Here is a 24,621-nt window from a genome sequence, read left to right as displayed (position 1 = left end):
GGTGGAGTGACAGGACAAGGGGGAATGGCTTCTCATTGCCAGAGGCCAGGATTAGATGGGATATTAGGCAGGAATTGTTCCCTGGGAGGGTGGAGAGGCCCTGGCACAGGGTGTGCCAGAGAAGCTGTGGCTGCCCCTGGATCCCTGGCAGTGTCCAAGGCTGGGTTTGGATGGGGCTTGGAGCAACCTGGAACAGTGGAAGGTGTCCCTGCCCATGGCAGGGAGTGGAATTGGATTATTTTTAAGGTCCCTTCCCACCCAAACCATTCTGGGATGTTTGGCATGTTCTGTGCTCAGCATCTAAGTGGCTCACCTGCTGCTCCATGTTTCAGTTAAATTGCATCAAAATCTCTTACGGTTCTTAACAAATATTTTTAGAGAAAGCGATTCAGTCCTTTATCTAAATATAGCCTTGAGCTTTCAAGCCTTTGGGAGAGGGGAGCACGTGGAGCTTTGATCTGTGGCATTCACAGCAGTAGAAGCACTTTCTGCACCTGGCAGAACCAAGTGCAGTGCAGAGGAATTTGTTAGACAGAAAGCTCCTATTTTACAGAGGAGACCTGTGGTTTAGCAGGGATGGAGGATAAATCCTGGCATGTCATGTGATAGAAAGGCAAGAGAAACTGCAGAAAAATATGTGGCACAGGAAGATAGATGAAGGTGTGTTTAGAAACTTCCCTTTTGGTGGTATCACTGAAGTACCACTCACCTCCTGCCTGATACTTGATACCTTGCTAAAATTAGAGAATAGGCTCACCCATCATCCCTCTTGATGACAGTGGAACCAAATCTGTTTGCCCTTAGATGTCTGAAATGGGAATCAGTGTAAATCAGCATTCTATTCATTTACTTTTTTAAAGGCTTGCTGTTTAACCAAGTATTTCTCTGAAAGTCACAGTGACTCTAGATGTATTTGACAAAGTTATGCTTTTTTCTGGTGTTGCTCTTTCCTTTAAACTGAGCTGGAATTGATGTCGTTGCCCGTATTCCTGTGGTAAAGGCACTTACAGCTGTGTCTGGAAGGGCTGAAGACATTTTTCTCATGGGAACCACCACAGTTTTGTGCCCCCCACGCAGTAATTGTTTCAATATTCTAAGTTGATATGCTCATTTATCACTGAAATTGTTATTAATGAGTGCTGTTTTTCTTTGTCACATTGCCATGGCAACTGGGGTGACATGTTTGAGTGGAATTATCTGTTTCCAGATGGAGATCTTCATTCATAAGATTTGCCTGCTGAGAATTTTTGCAGCATATTCAACTTCAAAATTCTTCCTCCCTGTGCCTTTCCACAGTTTGGAGCTAGAAGCATTTCTGCTTTCTGCTTTATATCCTGTGATTTTGTGGTGGGTGTTGTGCTTACAATATTTCTGTCTTTTGTGGTCCATTTATGTTGTTTTTCTTTTGATTTAATTGAGTTGCTTCTCTTCAACTCAGGATTTGCTGTGACAGTCCTGTAAAGCCATTCCTCCCCCATATGAGTTATTGGAAATTTTCTCATTTTATGTAATACACCACACAATGGAAGAGAGAGGACTTGATTTTGTTTATACTCCTGAAAAGGAGCATAAGGATGCATGCTATATCACATTCTGAGTGATAGTGTCCTTATTTTTTTTTTATCATATTCACTACTTGATTTTTAGTTCTATGCAAGAAAGAAGCATGAACATGTTTCACTTTTCTTTTTGGTATAAAACTGTATTTAGGGAAAAGACCAAGGTAAATACACATAGAGTACAGATTTTCTTGATCCTGAATGTCTTACAGCTTTAAAGGTCTTGTTAGCTGGCAGACTTAATGAGGTCCTGCTGGATCTCAGTCAACATTTCAGGATTTCTCTGGATTTGTTTCTGATCACTCACATCAAAATACCTGAAAATGCTGTGTTTGCTTCAGTAGAAATCAGAAGGTAAAACTTAGAAGATGGTTTTTATCATCCTTTACTTCTTCAACTCCAGGTCACTCTTAACTTACTGAACAAAACCAGGTTAGCAGTTTTTTGCACATACCTACAGGAAAGCCATTAAGGGCCCATTCATTCAACCTGTCTTTAATGTAATTTTCATATTCACCTCAAACTATTAATGACCATACATCTCATGATCTGCTTCCAGGTCTGTGTGTTGTGTAAACATCCCTTTTGCACTTGCAGAGCTTTCATCCTGACAGTAGGTTTAGAACAAGAACAAGCTCATAAATAGCTCAGAATCTGTAGCTTCTGAACACCTTGCCTTATGTGTAAAGGATCTATAGAACACAAATTTTGTCTGCACCTAGTCAAAAGAAGTCTATATATCATTGAATACAGCATAGTGCAGTGCAAGACCCATCTTCTGAATAGAATTATTTTAATTCCTATATTTAATATATTTGAAATAAAGGGTGTTGTCTTACCTGTGAATAAGACTCTGTTACACCAGCAAGCAGTGTCCTCCCTAGCTGTATAATTCTGTATAATTACTCAGCTGTTCTTTTCCCTTGCAAAGTGGAATCATATTTATTCATACCTCCCTCCAGCAAGAGACTACTCAATGCTAAATATTTCCATTGCAAAATATCAGTGCTCCTTGTTTTAAGGAAGGGATTTTGCCTGTGATAGGGAACTAGGAGAGCTTATGAGTAATGATGTTGCTTCAAATGTAACAAATCTCTGATCAGCTCCCTTCACTTCTGTGTGTGGCTGATAAAACAGTTGCTATGGCTCAGTCATTAAGCAAAATGAAGTTGATCCCTGCCTTTTCACAGGCCAGTGCTGCATTTGCCTTTTGGTCTCACCAGGGTGTGTGCGGAGAGCCCCTGGATTGCTGGAGCTGCCTGGAGCTCTGGGCTGTTCATCCCTCCTTGAGGCACTGGGGGCTGAGTGCCCACCCCTCAACCCCTTCCCCAGTGGGTCTCATCCCAGCAGATAATCTCTTGGCCTTTAAGGCAGATCCTCAGCTTTAGATTGTGTCAAAGCTGTATTGCTTTTTGAGATACAAGCAGAGATTTCTTCTGCTCAAACACACACCATCTATTAGAGCCAGGACATTTATATTAATTTTGTAAGGCACTTTCTATTACTAGGCTGATTCTACCACCATCTGCAGGGGCTTTCTGATTTTTGTTTTTATCTGTATCCACAGAATCACAGAATGGTTTGGATTGGAAGGGATCTTGGAGCCCATCCAGTGCCACCCCTGCCATGGGCAGGGACACCTCCCACTGTCCCAGGTTGCTCCCAGCCCTGTCCAGCCTGGCCTTGGACACTGCCAGGGATCCAGGGGCAGCCACAGCTTCTCTGGGCAACCTGTGCCAGGACCTGCCCACCCTCACAGGGAACAGTTCCTTCCCAGTATCCCATCTAACCCTGCCCTCTGGCAGTGGGAAGCCATTCTCCTGAGGAGAAGTTGGATTTCTCCAGAGTAAGACTTGCTGTTTGCTGTGGTGAATTCCACTTGCCCAGAAAATGTTATGAAAAATTACTGGTTTATTTTTCAAAGCTTTCTTCCTGCTGCATACCTTGGGTGTAAATTATCCAGTTGTCTGCACTTCTGCAGTTGGTAGGATGGAGGGGACAGTAACACCAGCTGTGCCAGAGATAATTGAATACTTATTGTATCATCAGGAAAGTATTGAAGTTTACTAACACTGTTGGAAATAGCTCTGGAAATATCATAAGAAATCTGTGCAAGATTTTCTGCCATCAGTTCAGAGCTACTTTGTGCATATGGCAAATGATGCAGCATTTGAAGGATCTGTGCCCATATCTATTGTGAATTTAAAATTTTTGATCTCTAGGGAGACTCTGTCCTGTGCAGGTGTATCAGAATTTCACATGTCAGTCTGATTATCCTGGCTATCAGTCAGGGACTCCTTGGTGCCCTGCTTGACTTGCTCCAAGGGATGATGTGTCCAAGGAAGCACCATCCCCACAGGATCAGCTGCTGCCTGGATGTGTGTTTAATCACAATTAATCTCTTGGAATAAGCAGCAGACACATTTCAGGGTTATTTTTGTCATGGAACATCAGCCCCTCCATACCTTCCTCGTTTTCCACAAGGCTGGGCTGAATTTCCTCTCTCCTCCAGTGCTCCTGGACTGGCTGTGGGTTGGGAAATGTCCTTTGTGCTGCTTTCTCTTGCTCATCTGTTTCCCCATTCAGATCCCTGTGTGCCTCTGTGGGAGTTTGATGCTTTTTCTGCGTGTGGGTTTTATTGCTAATCACAACACAGAGCACTGAGGCAGGGAGGAAAATGTAAGTTAGATAATTGCAGTCAATCAACTATTTCCAATTCTTAGGTTTTATTGCATTCAGCCTTTTTGGGCTTATGAATTGTCATCTCCAGACTAGCTGAATTACACTGGGAAAAAAGAATAAAAGTAAAAAAACTCTCAGAGTTGTTCACATTTACCAGTCTGATAATATTGTCTTAAATTCTTCCATCTGATTTGAGGTTCTGTGTCTCAGATGCTTCTATTTGATAGATTCAGTTTCTTTGAACTCTGTAATAAACAAAATGTATAGATGTGGACTAGACCAAATGCAAAACCAAGATTGTTTTTTGAAACAAGTTTATTTTTAAACTAAGCCTTACTTTTCAAAGCAAGGCTTATTTAACTTCTAGACTCGTGGTTAACAGTTTCTTGAAAACAACTTTGTCCAAATAATATTGATTCTTTTTTTAACAGTATAGTAACCCAGAAAAATCTATTTGTGCTTTGTTTTTCCCTTAGTATAAGTGAGAGAAATTGCTTGAAAACCCAAAGAAAAAGAGGGAAGTTTGTGCAGTGTCTTCTAATTTGCCATGGTTTTGCCCTTTATTCCAAGTGAGCTGTGTCTCATTTGACTTTGTATTAATATTTTCCACCTTTGTGGGATGGAGTTTCTCTTCTGCATTGTTTTTCCTGGATGTAGGAGGGTGGATGCACAACTCTGGGTGTTTTTTCCAATAGACTCACGTGCTGCAAAGATAAGCAGAGCAAAAAGCGACTGAGCAAGGGCAGTGTTGGTCCTGCAAGAACTGGATTCACAGGCTGCAAGGAAGAATCATTCTTCTTGAAATCCCGTCTTGTCCTACCAAGGGAAAAAAATCCCTTGTTGGAGCTTTGGGTTTACTGTGGTACAGCACCTATATGTTAGGTAACATTTCCATACTGGCACTAGAACTGGGAATTCTAGTACTTGAAAAGCTGATAAATATTAAGGATGAACCAAGAATCTTACTTTTCTTAATTATTTTCAGGCTGAATTTCTGTCTGGGTAACATTTGTGTGCAGGAAAAATGGTGGTTGATGGGGGAAGTGGGAAGAGGAAGATGGTCAGCATGGGGCCTTTTCTCCAGAAATCACTCTATGACTGTGCATTGTGTCAGTAGGAAAAACAGAATTTAAAAAAGGACAAAGTGGTTATGGTGTGGGTTGGCTTTTTTCCAGCTTTTAACCTACATTTTCATTGTCCTCCATCAGCTTTGCTGTGCAGGGAACACCCGTGAGCAGCCTTCTCTTGAGTAGCCACTGTCCGTGGCTTGTTGGTCCACTGAGAGTGAATATCCAGGGAGGGTGCAGGAGCAAAGAACTTGTATGTATTGACCATATTAAACAGAAAACTAGGGATTTGGGAGAGACTACACACCGAACATCCCTGTTTCCTGGTGCCGTGGCTATACTAGTCCAGAGAGCTACTGAAATTCTTATTGAAGCTTTAGGCAGGAGAAACTTCCTTTGTATTAGTTACATGTAAGCCTTTGAAAAGATATACATGTAATTTTTAGTTGCTTTGCTTAACTAGGGTCTATTCTAGTCAGCTGTTTTGGTTTTAGTTTGGTTTTTATCCCAGCTGCTGAACTACACTGGTTCAATTTTTTTTTCTTTTTTTTTTTTTCTTGGTGCTCAGATGAGTATAGGATCAAACCAGTGGAAGAGGTCAAATACATGAAAAATGGGGGAGAAGATGATCAGAAAATAGCAGCCAGGAACCAAGAAAACTTGGTAAGGATTGAACTTATCACTTCTCTAATAAATAATGTGGCTCTGCTTTTGTAATGGAATATGCAGCACCCTCCAGCTCCGGCTTGTGCGCGGCAAGAGGATTTTCTCCAAAATGTCACAGCTCCCTGCAAAGCTCGCATGGAAGGTGCAAAATGCAACTTTTTCCTGCTTGTCTTTCTGAATTAGGCTCTACCTGATCTTGGAGTGAGTGCCTCCATGATTTTAAGTCACTCCCCTTCCTTGCAGATCCGAAAACACTCTTTATTTGGAAATATGTGTCTGTTTAACAAACAAGCTGGAGTAAAACAGCGCTTCTCTGCCATTAAGAAAATGACCTACTTATGTAGATACTTGCTGGTTTTCTGTATTTTAAAATTCCCAGGGAAGGCAATTTGGAACAGAAAAAAACAATATATTCATAACACAGCAGTCACAAAAATCATGTGTGTTTCTTTTGCCCCGATTTGAGCACTTTGCCAGCTCGCAGTTCCATTAAGGGAAGGCAATCACAGGCAAACTCTTAGGACTACTTGAAATAACTAAGATGCTGTTGAAGGAGCTTAAAAATCATGGTTGAGTCACTTCTGGCATTTCTGAGAAGTTATTGCTTCTCTTCCAAAGCTGGAGGACTGTAGGTTTTGTTATTGTCTGGCTGAGGCTTTGACCAGTCGAAGTTTTCAAAGACATCCCACAGTTCTTGTAGCTGGGTGCAAGTTTTCCCATCTGGTTCCACTCATTCAGTGCAGCTTTTATTCACATAGAATGGTTGGGTTTTCCCCCCTCCATCTGCAGGTCCAGAGGGGAAACAGCAGCAGCAGATTCCAGTGGAACCATCACCATTATCACCGGCTGAGGATTTGCCTTTTGCTATTATTGGGCAGCTGTAGAAAATGCCACTGTTTGGGATTTTTTACTTTTGATGAAAATATGAGCTCCAGCAACTTGGCTACTTTATATTTCATCTCCTAGACACACATACATTACACAACTACAGGTGCATTCCTGTAGCAAATGGAGTTTATTTTGCTGCCCTGTCCTGTGACTGAGTTACAGGCAAGATGATTTCTTCTTCAACCTCCAGATCAGCCATTTGCTACCTGCAATTTTGCATAGCTGGTGCTCCAATGGGTGGTGCAACTTCAGCTTGGAGCAGGATTTAGAGGTTTTTAGCAGATTGTTGGAGAGTCCTTTGCAGGGCTGGGAGTTGGAGTCAGTGATCCCTGTGAGTCCCTTCCAGCTCTGGATATACTCTCATTGTGTGTTACATTTTACACTGGCCTTCAGCTGTAGTTAAATGAGAATATTTGCAGAAGGGCCCAGATCAGTGCAATGACAGCAGGGAAGGGCTCAGGAAAGCTCAGGTCTGCTGGGGTGACACACTTGCTGAATGTCCACTCAAAACTAGCTCGAGCTATTTTGCACTTTGATTGGTGCTAGCTATCTTGTAGCACCCAAGTGTTCACCTGATTGAATGTAGGAACAGCACAGTGCTTTGTATTTTGTTATTGGTGGGTCAGGTTTGCTGGGAGCAGTGAGTTTGTTGGGAAATGTAACAGTAAGGATTTGGAAGGCTGGTGTAGGTCTTCTGTCATGTTTTTTTTATCAGGAGAAAAAAAAGCAATAACACAAGAAAGTCTTCAGCCAGACAGGATGGATATGCCTTAAAACAAAAACTGTCTTGCTCACCAAAAAGGCTTTATTTTCCTTTTCCTCTTCTTACTGTAAGGAGATTACCTTGTCTGTAATATATGCAGCTTTTTAATCCTGAGAATTGTCAAGTCCTCATCACTTCTGGTTTTTTTAAAGGGGTTTCACTATTGGAGTTCTCCTTAGTAAACATGTTTTAGCTCACTGCTTAGAGGATGGGTTAAGCTACCCATCACTGAGGCTTTAATTTCCTTAGTGTGTGAGAAGTTGGCAAGCACTTACATAATCCCATCTTCTCATCAGCCATTTCCAGGCAACTGAAATTTTAGGAACAAGAAAAGGTGGTGGGACTGGCCCTTTTTTCTCCTCTCTTGTTTCTTAACCTGAATTTCTTTATTGTCATGGGGCTGCAAATTCACATTCCCTTCAGGAACACAGCCCAGATGAGATACGTAACCTCAGTGTCTGGGAACTGCTCTGGGTGGGTTATCTTATCCCCTGATTCTGGTGCTTGAATTGTGTTATTCAGATGCCATGGAATTTTTCGATCCCATTATCATCTCTGTTACTTTTTTAAGGTATTTTGAAGTCTTGCTTAACAAAAAAAATCTCAGCTCAAGTGAAAATAAACCTGCTTCCCTTGTATCTTAGGCTCTTTGATGTGCTGCCATCTCTGCCTTTGGTGCTGCAGCATTTCTGAGTCAGGGGGAAAGAAGATCACATGAGCAGATGAAGAGAATGGGAGGGCATGGCAGTCATCAGGGAGGCTGTCATTCCACCCTGGGTGCTGAGGCCAGACTCCCAGCTTTGATTCTGCTTGAGGGAGAGCCAGAGAAGGGCTGATACCAGTTTGGGTATCTGTGGGAGAGCTGAGGCTCTGTCAGTGAATCACCACGTTCTCAGCTTCAACCTGAGGCTTAAGCAGGCTCCACACTTGGGCAGGTCTGGCACAGTGGAGCAGAAATGCTCCCAAAACACAGTGCCAGCAGGAATGGCTCTGCTGGGGCTGTCTGCCAGGGGAAACACAAGATGCTTCATGAGAAGACATTTGCTGCTGGAATCAAAGGCCCCTTTGGATTAACATGTAGGCTTTTGACAAGGGGAGAAAAAACCAAGAAAATATAAACTAAGCTTGTTTTCCTGCTGCTCCTTTGTATCCATAGGACTGATTCACTTCTTTAGTCAGGTTGTTTCTCGAGTTCTCCACCTGCCACTGGGATCTCACTGCTCCTGGTTTCATTCCAGGTACCTCTGACACCTTCCAGAGCACCTCTACCTTCAAAACAAAGCCAGAGTCATTGCACTTGAACTGGCAGTCCCACGTCCCATCCACATCCCAGCCTGCAGGGTGGGAATGGGATATAGCAGGATCAGGCACTGCAGAACTGGGGCTGCACTGGATGCTGTCACTGCACCACAAGCTTTGGTGGCTGCTCAGCTAAATCAGGGATGTTTGGAGTCAGGACAGTGAAGAATTAGCAGATAGGTTGAAGACAGAAGTAATTTGTACTACATATTATGCATGTTTTTTAAATCACAAGTGTTGCTTTGTGCATATATAATTTTTATTTTTTTTACCCACATGTAAGAAAACATGGGAGCTGTGCTAATTTTCATGTGAGATGATGCATGGAAGGTAATGTGTGTGCAGTGCTGTTTATTATTCCTGGAGGTCAATGAGCTGCTAAGATGGTTATTTGTCAGTTCAGAAGCAGAAGTCCTGCCTGGGATGGTTTGTTGGGATGCTGGGCTTTGTCTCCATGCCCAGCTTGGTGCCAGGGTGCCACATGTGGTGCTGAACTCCAGCTTGTGTTAAAACTCAACTTCAGCTCCCCAGGACTACACAGGGGCTCTACAAAACCTCTTCTGCATTTCTCCATCTTCCTGGGGGAAGATTTTATGCTAAGCCTTCTCCAAAACAATGGGAGTTTTGCCACTCAGCAAATCTGGATGGAGTTTTTTTGGCCCTAAAGCTGAGGGTGGATTTGTCACTGTGAAAGCTAAAATGCCAAAACTCAGGCAATATTAATATTTTACAAGCAGGTATGACCAAAATAAATAACATATTAATAAAGACCTTTTAACTTTTTGTTTGGAGGGGACTGTTTAGCTCTTATATCATCATGTTAAATGCACAGAGTACAATTACATAACAGCCTTTTTAATACTCATCATAGGGCAGATTTAATTGTCCTCATTTCCATACTCACACAGCACTCCTGGCTTTCTATTGTAAAATATTACTGCCAGAAGAGGTAAAATGAGAAGGTGTGTGGCGTTCCTGCAGCTTAGCATTGCTTTGGCAAACTTCAGGAGCTGGATCAATTTTCCTGTGAACTGGGCTGTCATAGTACAGATATCCCTGAAAATACCAAATCCCTAAAGCTGCATTTCTGTTCTGTTGGGTAGTTATCTTGATATTTATTGCATTCAGGTTTTGGATGTTTTTATAACTTTTATTCATCATTTTCTGGGCTGTACTGGCACAAAAGGCCACTTACTGGGATTTTTATGCTTTGTTATCCAAACCCCTAAAACAATTAGATATAATCCTGTGTTTCATCCTGGAGTTCAGTGGTGAAATTGCATGTTAGAGCTTGAGATGAATTCCTGCTGGAGCTGGGAGAAAATTGCCTCTGTTGCTCTTGCTACCTCTCACTCCACCTTTAATAACAATGTTTTGCTTTTTGTTTTACCCAATTTCCACAAATTTCCACTCCACTTACCTGCAAATGTGATTTTTGTCTCTCTTGAGCTTCTCAGCCCAGCTGCTGTTCTCCATTTATCACCCAGCTCCATATTACTTGGAATTGCAAACCCCCTGCCTCCCTGACTCTGTATTCAACACCAGTTATCATTTTCTGTAGTGATTTGTATAAAGTAGGCAGTAATATCTGATAGATGAAGTGTGTGAAATTAAAAGCCTGGCAGAAAATGCAGAATGAAACACCTTAATAACCGTATCAAATGTAATATGTGAAAGGGAAGACCCCTATTTAAATATATATATTACACTCAAGATGTAAAATGCATGTTATAGATGCATCAATCATAAATATTTTTGATGTGCAGTGCCAAGATTGGTGTATGTTGAATTCCACATCAGTTTAGGAAAATACATTTTTATTCTATTTCCAACCTGCCCAATCTAGGTGCTAAAAAAACTAAATAAAAAAGAAATAAGCCAGCTAAAAGAAATAGAGTAGCCACCACTGAGTTTATTGGGGGTATTTGTGGTGTTTTCCTTTCTACAAATGTAAAATACCACAAGGGCAAATTTAAGCATGGAAATAGAATTAATTTGGTACTTTGAAATACTTAAAGCCAGTGCTGCTTATTATTGCTAGGTAAGCTTTGAATTGCAATCTTGTAAATGCGTAACTGCATTTTTATTTCAGCACTGGTGCAGCACATTTGTGAAGAGCTTTTTAAAAACTGAAGTTAGCACATACTAATGCATATTCCAGTGTGAGAGTTTCTCTCCCTAATGTCCTAATTATTTATTTCAAACCACTGTGCCATGGCAGTATTTCAGAACACACCATTTCAGGATAGAGCTTGCTCACGCTCTGCTTATAAGGGGAAAGAAACCAAAAATGCCTGAGAGCCTTCAAGCCCTTAGAAAAAAGAGGTTTTCCTGGGTTTTGTCCATCCTGAAGAGTTTGGGTGTGTTAAATCCTGTGCTGGCCCCTCATTTGCTTTCCTTGCTGCTGGTGACATTCTCCAGGAGCCCTGTTCCACCAGCCCAGGGTCAGCTCCAGTTCAAGTGTTGGGAAAACTTCATCCTGTTAGTTCATTATCCTCTCTAAAGGATGGGTATCTAGAAATGTATCTTATATATATATACATATATACATATATATACATATATATATATATATATATATATATATGAGATGCTGTTAATTTCTCTGTATCTTGCCCCCCTTATTTTCCTGTCTGCTTTCAGGTCACAGAATCCCAGGTTGGTTTAGGTTGGAAGGAGCTTAAAGCTCATCCAGTGCCACCCCCTGCCATTGCCAGGGACCCCTTGCACTGTCCCAGGTTGCTCCAGGCCCCTTGGGCTGGCCTTGGGCACTTCCAGGGATCCAGGGGTAACTGTGCCAGGGCCTCCCCACCCTCACAGAGAGAAGTCTCTGCTCAGTAACTCACCTAACCCTGCCCTCTGTGAGTTTGAAGCCATTTCCCCTTGTCCTGTCGCTCCTTGTCCAAATTCTCTCTTGGAGCCTCTTGAGGTATGGAATGCCAGTACTTATAGATGTAGCATAAATGTGTGTGTGTGTATATATATATATATGTGTGTGTGTGTATATCTATCTATCTATCTATCTATCTATATATACACACATATATATATAGGTATATGTATATAGGCTCAGCTAATGAAAATCTTGGAGATGTTGTTGGTTCTTGTGTTGGAGCCCAGGCAGGGTGAAACCCACAAAAAACCACAGCAAAATGCAGCTTGGGTCGTTGTGGGAGGGAAAAACAGCAATTGAAACACCCTTTTTCTTTGGGTCCTGGGGCATAGGAGTGCTGAAAGGACAAAGTGAGCATCAGCAGATGTGCCTGGGGGTGGGATAATGTGCAGAGGTCCCTGTGGTGTTCATCCATGCAGCTCCTGTGCTGCTGGGAGTTGGAGAGAGCAGGAATGGAGGGCTCCAGAGCCAGCCTGCTCCCCAGCACGGTTTCTCACAGGGACAGGCATCCACTTTGCCCAGGTGCTGTGTCAGCCAAAGCCCAGGGCCCGGGGCAGCTCTGTGGGAGCAGGTCCCACAGGTTCCTCAGAGCCCAGCATGGAGCTGCTCCACATCTGGACTCTCCTCCCTCCACCCAAAGAAACAAACCACAAAACAAAAGCCGCTGCTGCAAAAATGCAGCTCCAAAATCAGTGAGCAAAGGGAAGACAGGGATTAAAATTCAAAAGTAAGGAGGTGCAGGAGGGAGGGGTGTGATACCAAGCTCCTTCTGCCCGAGGTGCAGGGTTCACCCTGGGATAGAGGAGGTGGGTGGGCACTCCTGCCCCGGCACCTGCAGGGGCAAAAGTGGGGATTCCTCCAGGCAGAGCTGCTCTGAGCAGTGCTGGGACACAGAGGGCAAAGCAGGGCTGGGCCCCACTGGGGAAAGGTGCATTCCAGACCCAGGGAGGAAAACACCTCTGTAGTTCTTGATGTCTCATACCCCATCCCTGAAAGTGTCCAAGGCCAGGTTGGACGGGGCTTGAGGCAACTGGTGATAGTGGAAAGTGTCCCTGCCCATGGCAGAGGGTGGCACTGGGATGAGCTTTAAGGTCCCTTCCAAGCCAGACGTTTGTAGGATACTAAGAGAAATTTGGCATTCTACTTTCATTAGCTGATATCTAAAAAAAAACTCCCTGGGAATATACAGTATTTTCCTCCAGTCTTTGTTGACGGGGCCTGGGTTGGCACGTTTCACACTGCATGCCATCTGAGGTTCCCTTCTCAGAGAAATGAGAATTACAGAATCATCCTTTGGATTTCTTTTTTTCCCCAGAGCCTGAGATCCTAAATGAATGCTGCCCTATCACTATCAGTGCTAAGTAATCACAGCATTTCAATTTTCATAACCCAGCCTCTCCAGTGTTTTTTGCAGCTGAAATAGAAGTGCACAGAAAGGACATTGCTACTGGAGCCAGTTATTTTAAATGCTGTGCAATTAGCTCATTTCCATATTGCTCATTTCATTTCAAATTTGCATTGATATTCTTCAAAGAATGGTTTCTCATAATGAATTTATGACAGTTTTAGCTCATTCCACTTACGGGTCACTACATATTATAAAGACATCAAAGTAAACGATTGCACTGGGTATTAATATTCTTCTTCTGGATTCCATTAAAATGGTTGTGATGAGGAAGTATTCATTTTTTCCTCCAGTATTTAATTTTGAAAATTTAGAAGATAAATGAACATCATTAATAAATATTTTTAGCAAGTCATAAGATCATAAAAAAGTCGTTGAGCTCCAGGTGCGTTGCTTCAGACCAGACCTTGTTTCCTTCTTCCCCCTTTGTTGAATAAATCTGCACAGTGCCCTGTGGAGAGGTAGAATGATAGGATTTTCAAGTTCTTGATGAATGTGATTTAAAGTAGAAAGCTTAAAAACATGTCATTCTATTTCTTTCAAAGTGTGCTAAAATAACAGTGTCCAGGAGCAACATGTAATTGTGGGCTTGATGGTGGAGAAAATCCATCAGTGATGGGCAGCTCTCAGGAACATGGTTCAGGACCAGCCCACATTGTTGGTGGAAAGGATTCTTGCAAAACCTGCAGAGGCATTCCCACTGCCACTTGTGGAAGCAGGTCATTTTCCATACAGCTTGTGTTGTTTCCATGCCTGTATCATTTGAACAGGTGAGTTTATGCCTGGGATTTCCCCCCCCCCCCCCTCTGGGAAAGCTGCTTTTGAGTAGGATGGACACAGGGCTGTTGGTGAAACAGTCAGCAGTCATGGCAAGGTGTCAAGTTCTTGATTTAAGAGTTTCTTCCACAATTATGAGTTCCAGGAACCTTCAGATTCATTTTTATTCTTCTTATTTTTTTTAAAGAACATGAGCATCTCCTACATTTGCAGAACTGAAGCTTTAAGAAAGATGAGCTGTAGGATTTTGCAAGCTGTCAGCAAGAGGATAAAGAAGCTCTCTGTATTCTCTGTTTTGGTACTTGCTATTCAGCAATTGCCTAGTAGCAATTGCCTAGTAGGTGTTAATTATTAACTCTGCTGTTTGGGAACAGAGCATAAGGCGAGATACAGGCAGAATGGATCATGCAGAAATACCTAAAATCATCAGAAGTCACTGATAGAGACTAAAGCTGTAACTGCAGGCAGCTGCTGTGGCCTGAGAGGCTGAGTGTGGAGCACTCCTGGCCAGTGGTGAGCTGGGATCTCCTGACCTCCTTGTGATAGTGGCAAAGTAACTCAGCCTTTCATCTGTTCACCTTTAATTACGGATATCATGTGGTCTGCTCACACTTGCTTTTCAGGGACTCCTAGAGTCAAAGTGGTTGTGGTGGAAATGTAGGGTCTGGGATTTCCATGTCTGGTGAGGTGCTAATTCCAGACTGTAGTAGAGCATGGAGATAACAACAAATTCATCCCTAGGTGCTTCATTAGGTGTTTATCCCTACAGCCTTTGTGATCTCTCAGTTTCGGTAGTCACTGCTTTGGTTAACTTTCCATCTATTATGCAATTTTATGCTCACATCATCCTTGAGATCCTTGAGCAGGAACATTCCCACCACTGCAAGCTGGAGTTTTGTGTTTGCTTGTTCCATGTTTTGGTTGTGCTTTGCCGCTAGATGTGAGCAAAGGTGGGAAATGTTTCACATTTGTAGTGGAGAAAATGGTGTTTTGCTCAAAATTACTTGAAACTGTGGTGAACATTTTTGAGTGGACTTCTTAATTCTCCCAGGGAAATGCAGGGGATAGGCTACCCAGGTTTTTGGGATGTGAGGGCACACATCAGCAGGAAAGATCTTGATTTACTGGTGTCTTCTCTAGAGAAAGGGAAAGAGAGCTGCTGGGGAAGCTCATTAGCTGCATTAACAGGTCCTAAAGCTCTTTAGCCTTAATTGCTGTGTGCTTAGGGTGACAGGGTTGGCAGGTCCAGGTTTCCCCAGGAGCTGGTGTGAACATGGGATGTGTTCTGGGAGCTCTGGGAAGGGCACAGCAGCCTCACCACAGCCTGGCAGGGCTGCAGCCATGGCATGGCCCTCAGGGAGCTGGTGGGTGACCCAGGAGGGGGAATTTATCCCCGATGGTGGATTAAAGCAGGATGGGTGTGCAGTCCCCCAGGAAAAAGGATCTGAGCTGCCTCCAGCTGAACTAGAAGTGCTTCAGCCACCTCCAGGAATAAAAGAGTGAGTGTGTCCCTCCTTCTGCACTGTGTATTCCTGCACCAGGGCTGGAAGGAGCTCAGCCTAGTCTGTTTCTCACTATAATTGAGCTTTTGGACTTTGGTTGTTTCCCTTTGATTTTGTGGATAGCCAAGACCAGCTGCTCTGCAGGCAGCTGGGGGACTCAAATGTGTTTTGGAAGGGATTTCTGAATTTCAGCTGATGGAAAAAAGAGTAAGAAATTGGACAGGGAGGAGGGGAAACAATGTAAGAATATAACATTCAAGAGTTCAGGATTTTTTTAAGTAAGAAAAAGTCAGGGATGGAAAGAAAATCTCTGTGGAAATAAGTTGATGCCAGTAAAGGCAAGTACTTCAGTATTCTGAAAAAGCTGAGAAGATAATTCAGACTCTTGTGCATACAGAGTTTGGAATTACATGTAGGTATGTTAAAAAAATCTCCTGAATAATTCATGAATAATTTCTGATAGAAAGGAGTGGTTAATACAGATATCAAAGTAGTACTGGCCTACTACTTATGTTAATATGAAGCTTCATGTTTATTCTCACGGAGAAGAAAATCTTTTTTTTTTTTTTTTTTTTCTTTAAATTGTTTGTTCCTTGCTCCTGGAAGAAGCAGTGTTGGAGCTCAAACAGAGCTCTGGGTGCTCTGCTTTCATCTCCCACATTTGGTCTGTGTGGACCATGTGCTGCTCTATCTAATATGTAATCTTTCCATGGGATACCATCAAAGACAGGCAGCTTTAAAAAAAAAAAAAAATTAAGCCAACAGATAATCTCTGCATGGGAACACAAAGCCAGTGCTTCTTAACAAGGTAATCATATTATAATTGTGTGTGTGTGTGTGTGTGTGTTTGTATGTATTTAAATGTAGTTTGTATTGCAGCAGCACCTGAAGGCAAGTGTTGGGAACCAGAAGCAGCTGCTGTGCCTGCAAACACAGCAAGAATGGGCCTGCATATTACCATATTACCAGTTCTTCCCCAGAATTTCATCCAAACGAGTACTTTTATTCCAAAACCCTTGTACTTCCAGGGCAGTGAGCCTGGGGGGAGTTTCCAAAGCTAAGGACGCTAAAAACAAAGGCACAGCCTGGTGAGGGGAAAGCTCTGTGCCACAAGGGTGTTGTGCTGTCCTCTTCCCTCAGTATGGGCCTACAAGAGAGAGGCACTGGCACTAGGGTCTGGAGTGACACAGCTGAGGGGGAATAGCCTTAAACTGCCAGAGGGCAGAGTTGGATTGGATAGTTGGAAGAAATTCTTCCTGGCACAGGGTGCCCAGAGCAGCTGTGGCTGCCCCTGGATCCCTGGAAGTGTCCAAGGCAGCGTTGGATGGGAATTGGAGCACCCTGGGTAGTGGAAGGTGTCCCTACCCATGGAGGGGTGTGGAATGAGGTGGATTTTAAGGTGTCTTCCAACCCAAACTCTGTGATTCTGTGGATATTTGGATGGCTCCATGATGTGGAGGGGCAGTTTGGGAGGGAGTGCCATCAGGCTGCCATTTTCCCTTGGTTTTCTCCTCTCCCTTAGCCTTTCAAAGAAACAAAGCTGCTGTGGGAGAGAGGAGGGGCAGATTTGGCTTTCAGGTGTGGCGGAACAAGAGGATGTTTTGGTTGGAGCAATGCTGGTAGGGTGGCACTTCTGCTGAAATGCTGTGGGTTTGCCACATTGCCCTTTCCTTTTCATGGAATCATGGAATCACAGACTGGTTTGGGTGGGAAACGTTGTATAGTCCCGCCCCCTGCCATGGGCAGGGACACCTCCTGCTATCCCAGTTTGCTCCAAGCCCTGTCTAAGCTGGCCTTGGGCACTTCCAGGGATCCAGGGGTGTCAGCAACTTCTCTGGCATCAGCAAGTTCTTTGTAGAGTTGGAGAGCTCATTTCCTTAGACAAGCAGTCACCTGAGCTAGGCACAGGAAATCTCAGCCATCTCAGCTGACTGCTGGGGCTCTGCAATAACCAGCTTCGAGTTGCTTCACAGTGTCTAAGAGTGAGTCAAGGTCAAAACGTACCTTACTTTTTTTTGTACGGGCTTGGCTGCATTCACAAGTTTAGCAGCTTGTATATTTGTGGGATTTGTTGCTGCTGGAGATCTCCTGGCTCTCTAGGCCACTGCATCCTGCCCAGCTTTTCCAAAGAATAACATCCGTATGGGAACGCTGCCTCTGAAGTGTTTACACTCATTTCCTTCCCGGGGAAAACATTCAGCCTCGAAACAGGCCTTGGGTGACAGCAAGGAGACGGTGGCACATCTTTCCAGAGTACAGCTCGTTCTTAGCTGCTTGTGTATGGAGTTCTCTGCATCCTCTTTTCCTCTTTTTCATTAGGAAAGCAAGCAGAAATCTCTCCCCGAGCTAAGGCATCGCTCAGCCTCGCAGCAAACCCAGCCAGGGCTGGCCACCGGCCAAGCCTTTGCTCGCTGCAACCTGCACACCATGGAACTCCTCTAAGAATAGCCCTGGTGATCTTAAAAAAAAAAATCACAACATCAAAAAAGGCTATTTTAGCAATGTATTATCTTCATCCCTTCCGTGAAGCAATGGAGTTTGGAGGGGATATTTTCCCCCCCACGCCTGTGTCTGTTGTTCCTCCCGCAATGAGCTGTCGCTAATGCCGAGAAATATTTTCGGACTTAATGCAGTGAGTCAGGGCTTAGCTGTAAATTGGTCATGGGATGGGAGGGATTCAGATTGTCTGTTAGCCAGGGTCTGCTTTCAGCCATTTCAGTAACATGAGCAGTGTCTCAACTGACGGTAATTACACTCATAACTCTCTCTGAGATGATTTAAGGCAAGGATTAATTATAAAAGTTTCTCGGTGTTAGAACACGTTTATTTAGTTAAAATTTGGCATGCTTTCATTTTATGATGGGCCTAAAAGAATGTTCCTGTACTTAAAATCTCTAAATACACCATTCTGTCATGCTATGTAAATACCCATATTTGTGAGTTTATCTAAACAAATCTCTTAAATGGGAAAAATACATAGGAGGGCCAAGAGCCAATTCAAGGGCTTGTGGAGTAGACTTGCATATTCCTTGTGGGCCTGCTTGGGTTTTGGTAGCTGTTTTCTGGCTGTACTTTATTTCTTACTAAAATAAACAAAATATAGTAGTTTTTTCTATCTTCATTAAAAGATAAGTGACCTAAGTGCCCGGATGTGCTTGTTCTTTGTCTCCATAGACAAAGGACTTTGCCAGGGCCAGCTCAGTGGGTTCTTGATGGAGCTGGGGATCCAGTAGTCCCATGTTAAACTGCCTCCTTTGGTTGTATTGCCTTAAAAAAATATGTAAAATTGTCAGGTGTGAAAAGAGCCAGTTCACATCAACCTCGTCAGTCTGTCTTTTAGAAAACCTAAATAAAAGTGGTTGGATGGGATTATGGAAGGCTTGACTTTACTTGATGGCATAGATTCACAAAAGGCTAGATGGTATGACACATCTTTTCTATGTTCCTTGTTTTCCTGGGGGTAAATTCCAGGTGATTCTCACAGCATAATAACAGAGTATTCCCAGTTAATATTTGAAAAACTTGTCCAAGTTTTCATTTTGTTCACTTTTTTACTTCATAAACCCGTTTTCTTAAGATTAAGTCACATAGCTAAATAGTGATGTCATTTTATTTTCTTTTTGCTATTCTACTTCTGTGAGTACTTTTCAAAGATAAGAGATCCATATCTGGCTCCTTGGCTGCTGTGTTTGAAGTCTGTTTTTCTAGAAAAACATTGTGTTATTAGCCTGTCCTTAAGCTCCGGGAACAGAAAGTTGTTGAGGGGTTTTTGCTTGTAATAAATTTAGACTTAGATTCATATCATATGTTAATGTTTTTAATAACCTGACACTCCAGATCTCCCTTGCTTTATGGCCTGCACTTATGACTCCTGCATTATGGATGCTGATGATTACTATGAGCATATAAGTTATTGAATTGATTTTATGAATGGTAGCATAGAGCATGAAGCCGAGTTCACTTAAGGAAATAAAACAAGGCAAACAGACTAAAATATTAACAGAGTGATTTGTGTTGTGGTGGGTGGCTTGTAATTCATTGAAACCCTTTTGTGAAGCGGTGCTTCAGCATCACTCACCCTCCAGTACCCAGTGTCCCCAGACTCGGCCCAGTTACCTTTGAGACCAAATGTATTGGATACACTTTGAGTTTACAAGTGGTGACAGATTAATTTGGAAAGACAGATTGCAAACATGCATCATGGGCCCGGCCGGAGTCGTAAAAATGTAATGTATGGCTGGTGCAGAATGATAAAAATTCATGTCAGTGGAACAGCTTAATTAACTATTCTTGATTAAAGTAATACAGTATGTGAATTTAATAGCTTGCCTTCAAAAGCAGAATGTGAAATCACTTATTACTTTGGTGTATCTTGCTGGCAAATAGGGAGCTGCCAGCGGTTCTTCGTGATTGAGTTAGAGGAACTTAACTCTGGGGTGGGAGATACCAAATAATTATTCTGCTCTTGCTTCAAGCTCATTGCCTTACATGAATAAAGAAGATGTCAGGAACAAAGTTGTGGGAGTGGACTAGGAAAAGGATCGAGAATGCATGAAATGGGATTGATAGCTAGGAATAGGATTGATAGAGGAGGGAAGGCATATTGGGATTGTGAAGAATACAGAGCAAGGGCTGGAGTTCTGCCACCACAGTATTAGTTAAACACTTTGCCATCCAGATCCCCGTGTTGCTGACCCATTTGTTGGTCCTTGGGGTGGTGGTAGCTATGGAGAGCAGGAGAACATTGTGAGTCACTGCTGTCACCTTGGAGGCTGAGGAGCTCTGGTTCATGGGGTGTTTTCTCCACTTCATGTGGAGCCATTGTCATTCTTGCTCTTTGACACCTTCCTGGTGGCTGTAGCCAAGTCACTCATTCTGCAGCCATCCCAGCTTTTAGAGGCATCAGGACGAAGCCTGGCTTGGTTTCAAGAGCAAGATACTGATGGCTGGTGTCCAGCAAGCTTCTAGATCCTGTCCAGCAGAGCTACTGCAAAAGCTAGTGCTTCCATGTTGGTTATTTTATTATTGATATATCAATGTGTTACTGTATCCCATTGGTTATTTCTGCCGGTGTACTACCTTGGACTTGGCCCTTGTGGAATGATCGCCTGACTTTTTCAGGACATCTCTCCAAGTTGCCAAGATAACTTAGAGTCCTGCAAAACCGAGCCTTTCCTGGATTGGTGCTCTCTGGGGTTTTGGAAAGCAGTTACAGTCTACAGTTCATTATTATCCCAGTTCCTAGTGAAAATCCAGCTGCAGGACAGATACCAGCAAAATCCGCCTTGATGTATTCCTCCATTTAAACAATGTTCCATTGTAAAGTACCTTCTTCTCAGCCAGCTTTGCACTTTGGTATTAGTCACAGCTTAGATTCAGCCACTCTGATCAATTAGCGCAGACATGTAAGTAGTGAACTTTTGACATCATTATATTATGTCAGAATGAGCTTGGAGAAGGGTTTTCTTATCCTCTTTAAAATAGTGCACATATCCTGCTTTACATTTCTTCCAGAGTCAGTACCTTTAATATATTTACACATGAACTCATCTGAACAACTTTCCTGATTCCAGTCATTGACAGTTTTCAGGGCATTTTTTCACTTTAAGTAGGTAAATATTCTAGTTGGACAGCTGAGCATTGCTGGTGCTTTACAGTAGAGTGGGTGAAAACAGGGTATTAGAGCAGCTTTCCTGGTTGGAGGCTGGGCATCTGCACACCTGTGACTGAGCCAAGATGCAGAATTTGGGTTTGGTCCTAATTTTTTCCTGATCCAAGATGAAGAAATAGGGTTCATAATGTTTTCCTCATTTGTTAGGTTTGTACATGGGATTTACCTTGAATAGTGTTACTGAATGTCTGGGTTCTGAGTTACACAGCAAAGAGGTCTCCTTGGGAGACACTCATTCCTGTTGGTGTCTTTCTCCTGGGAGCAGGGCTCACTGCAGCAGGTGGGCTGGCTGAAATGAGAAGGACTGCCTGTGGCTGAAGATATTGTACCTGACAGTAAGGAAATATAAAGCCCAAACTTCTTAAGGGCACGTCTGTGTCAACACATTCTCCTTGGAGACACACGTGTTGCAGAAGCTGCTGCTGCAATTACACCTCATTACAGGACACCATGTTTTTTGTATTTTATGAGTGCTTTGAAAAAATTAGCAAAGTCCATTAATAACGTGGCCAGTGAACTCAAATTGCCTGACAATGCTGTTCTGTGCACACAGTGGAAAAATCGATCACTTTAATCCAAGGTAAAGCTGTCTGGCTCTCCAGAGGAGGAGGCTGCCTCGGTTGCTGAGGGCTGGAAATCATTGCCTCACGCTAATTGAGTAACATCCAGCAATTGTGAGGCTGAATCTTCCAGACTGCTTTGACTCACAGGGGCTGAGTATCTAAATGAAGTGTATTTGTCATGCTGCAGTCCTACAGGATTAAGAGTACTTGGATTCGTTTGATCTGATGCATTCCAACAATATTAAGTAAGTCCATTTTTTATTGTCCTTTGCGCCTTGTATTTTTCTGGCTGTAAAAGTCCAGCATCTTACTTTTTGGAAACTGAGCTGTGATACGACAAATATTTCTGGCTAGTATTTGTAGCCCTGGCAGGGCTTGAAGAATTCTTGGCTGGCTTTTACACTAGGCTGATAGCTGAGACCAGATATAAGAAGAAGCAGAGTACTGCATGTAGAATTAAATCGTATTACTAGTTATTTTATTAGTTTTCTTGTCTTGAAATTATTCACTGTTCTCTGGTTTTTGTGATAAATAGTAACTCTACAGTGTTTAAAGCTATACTTTGATGTTAAAGAACTTTAAACAACACTTTGAGAGATCCTTTTGTCTTTCAGCAAGATAATTATGCTGCAGAATTTGCTTTCCAAATTCATTTGGGAAGCCCAGCTTATTGAATGTTTGGAATGAAGGATTTAGTCCTGATACATCTATGGCTTCTCCTCTGCAGTCTTCTTTGTTTAGTGTCAGACCTCAGTCAAATGGCTATGAATTGTGGCTGCTCCACCCCTGGCAGTGTCCAAGGCCAGGTTGGACAGGGCTTGGAGCAGTCTGGGACAGTGGAAGGTGTCCCTGCCCATGGCAGGGGATGGAACAGAATGAGCTTTAAGGTCCCTTCCAACCCAAACCATGATTCCAAACTGACTGTGAAGTTGTACTCTTAATGAAAGAGGGTCCTGCTGAGAGGAAAATAAATACCTTTAGATATTGAAAAATATTCTCAGAACACATACTGTGTTATTAATGCTGGCCAGAGTTTCTGGTCAGTTCAGGAGAGCATGTGCTGAGTGTCCGTGGGGCTGGCTGTAGGGCCCAATGTGCCTGGTATTAAAATTAATTGAAAGCAATTTTAAGCCCCAGGAATTTGGGGCTTAAACTAAACTCTGAATTTGAGGATTATGGAAAGGCTAGCTAATCATCTAAGGACTTGTCTTCCCAGATAAGCCTTGACAACATCCTGAGCATTCCCTGCACCCCAGCTGCTGAGTGAGCTGTGTGATGTGCCCTTTCAGAAGTGAGGGGATGGGAAAGAGAGCTGAGAACCATCCCAGTCTGGCGCTGCATGATCACAGATTGCTCACTTGGTGCTGCCAAAGCCACAGGAAGGTGCATGGGAAGGCTGGAGAAGAGAGTCCATGGGTGCAGGAGCTCAGGTTTGAGGCAGGAACTCGGATGAGCAGCACATAGCAAGGCCTTGCAATGGCTGAGGCAAAGCAGCAAGCCCTGTGCATGGTAACAGAAAGGATTTAATGACCCTAGAACTTAATTAGGACAGTGCAGTGTTACCACCTGCTTTTTTATAGCTGTAAGTTTAGGCCATGTGTGACTCTTCACTTAGAAAAAAGGAGTGCAGGAGCCTTGGCTGAAAGGAACAAATTTCCTTCTGCTCATTATACTCAGATGATCACTGTTGTTTAAGTGAAGTTTAAACATCATAAAATGTGCCCTCATCTTGTGATCCCCATCTGCTGCTCACCCTTCCTTTCTCTGCTGAAGGTTATTTCAGCAATTTTGCCCATGGCACAGGATGCTGTTCCTGGGGCAAGTTATTCTCCCATCTTCCCCCTCAGCCTTCCCTCCCTGCAGGCCTTACCCAGCTGTTCTAAACAGAGTCCTTCCAGCATGGAGTCATTCCTCTTATCATCCTGTTTAATACCTGCAAGATAACTCTTCAGCACATGCTGGAGGACTCGTGCAGGCCATGGTTCAGGAGAGCAGCAAGTGGGCCTGTGCACCATTGACCTTCAGGGGATTTAGGCACCTCCATGTTTAGTGACATTTAAGGACCTTTGGGCCTTCAAATGCTTTGCAGATCCAGGAGCAAAGCGTTGAAGTTCACATCAGGAAAACTGTTAGCAGTGAGTTTAGGCACGTTTTGTTAAGCACATACTCCACTGCATCGCAAAGCCTCAGTGATGTGGAAGGCTGTGCTCTTCATGAAGAATCAGGGAATTAGAGCAGTTCTGCATTTCACTGCTGGGGTAAACACATGATCCTCACACACACTTTGTGCCCCTCTTTGTTTCAAAACTGCTTTTGCAATCCTTCAGGTTGGGAAGTTTAGGGGAGATTTGTCAGATTGTTAGGTTTGGCTGCTATATGCCAAGCACAATGTTTCCAGTTATCTTTGTAGAGTTATGTGATCTGTTTTTTGTTGGTGTTTCTTATGGAGTTGAAGAGCCTTCTCTTCAAATGAGGTCAAGTGAGCTCCTTGCTGGAGCCTGATGTTCTGGGTTTGGTAGGTCTCTAGTCTGGTTTTGAGTGTTTATGAAGTGTGAGGCATGGAAGGGCCAAGAGAGGGATTCGTATAATGGGGTCTCTGCTGTGGGTTGTTCAAAAGGTGAAAGTTTTGTCAGAATGAATGATCTAACCAGGTGCTTGAACATACATACAGGGTCTCCAGAGAGCCTCGATCACCATCTCTGCTGCTCTTCAGTTTGCAGTTAGATGAACAAGTGAGAACTATTAATCACAGCCAACTGATTTTGATTTCAAAATAGATTTTGTTAATCTTTTTAGTGGCAATCGGGAAAGATTCTTGTTCTGATGCATCTGCTGTGCTTTTGTATGAATCACAGTGTTATAAAAAGGAAGAGGAATTATGGGGCT

At 43.1% G+C, this 24,621-nt stretch overlaps 1 protein-coding gene across 1 annotated transcript in view; it reads left to right on the top strand.

The window, feature by feature from the left end:
• Positions 1–24,621, top strand: part of C9H1orf21 (chromosome 9 C1orf21 homolog) — a 101,888-nt gene that overhangs the window by 55,156 nt on the left and 22,111 nt on the right. Inside the window, exon 3 of the mRNA XM_059478730.1 lies at positions 5,877–5,971. Within this exon, the coding sequence (XP_059334713.1) occupies positions 5,877–5,971 (95 nt within the window). The remainder of the gene's footprint in view (positions 1–5,876; positions 5,972–24,621) is intronic.

This window comes from Ammospiza nelsoni, chromosome 9, assembly GCF_027579445.1.
Source record: "Ammospiza nelsoni isolate bAmmNel1 chromosome 9, bAmmNel1.pri, whole genome shotgun sequence".
NCBI classification, from domain to species: domain Eukaryota; kingdom Metazoa; phylum Chordata; class Aves; order Passeriformes; family Passerellidae; genus Ammospiza; species Ammospiza nelsoni.
The sequence above is the reverse complement of the archived record's forward strand: the minus strand, read 5'-3'. Positions and strand labels throughout refer to the sequence as shown.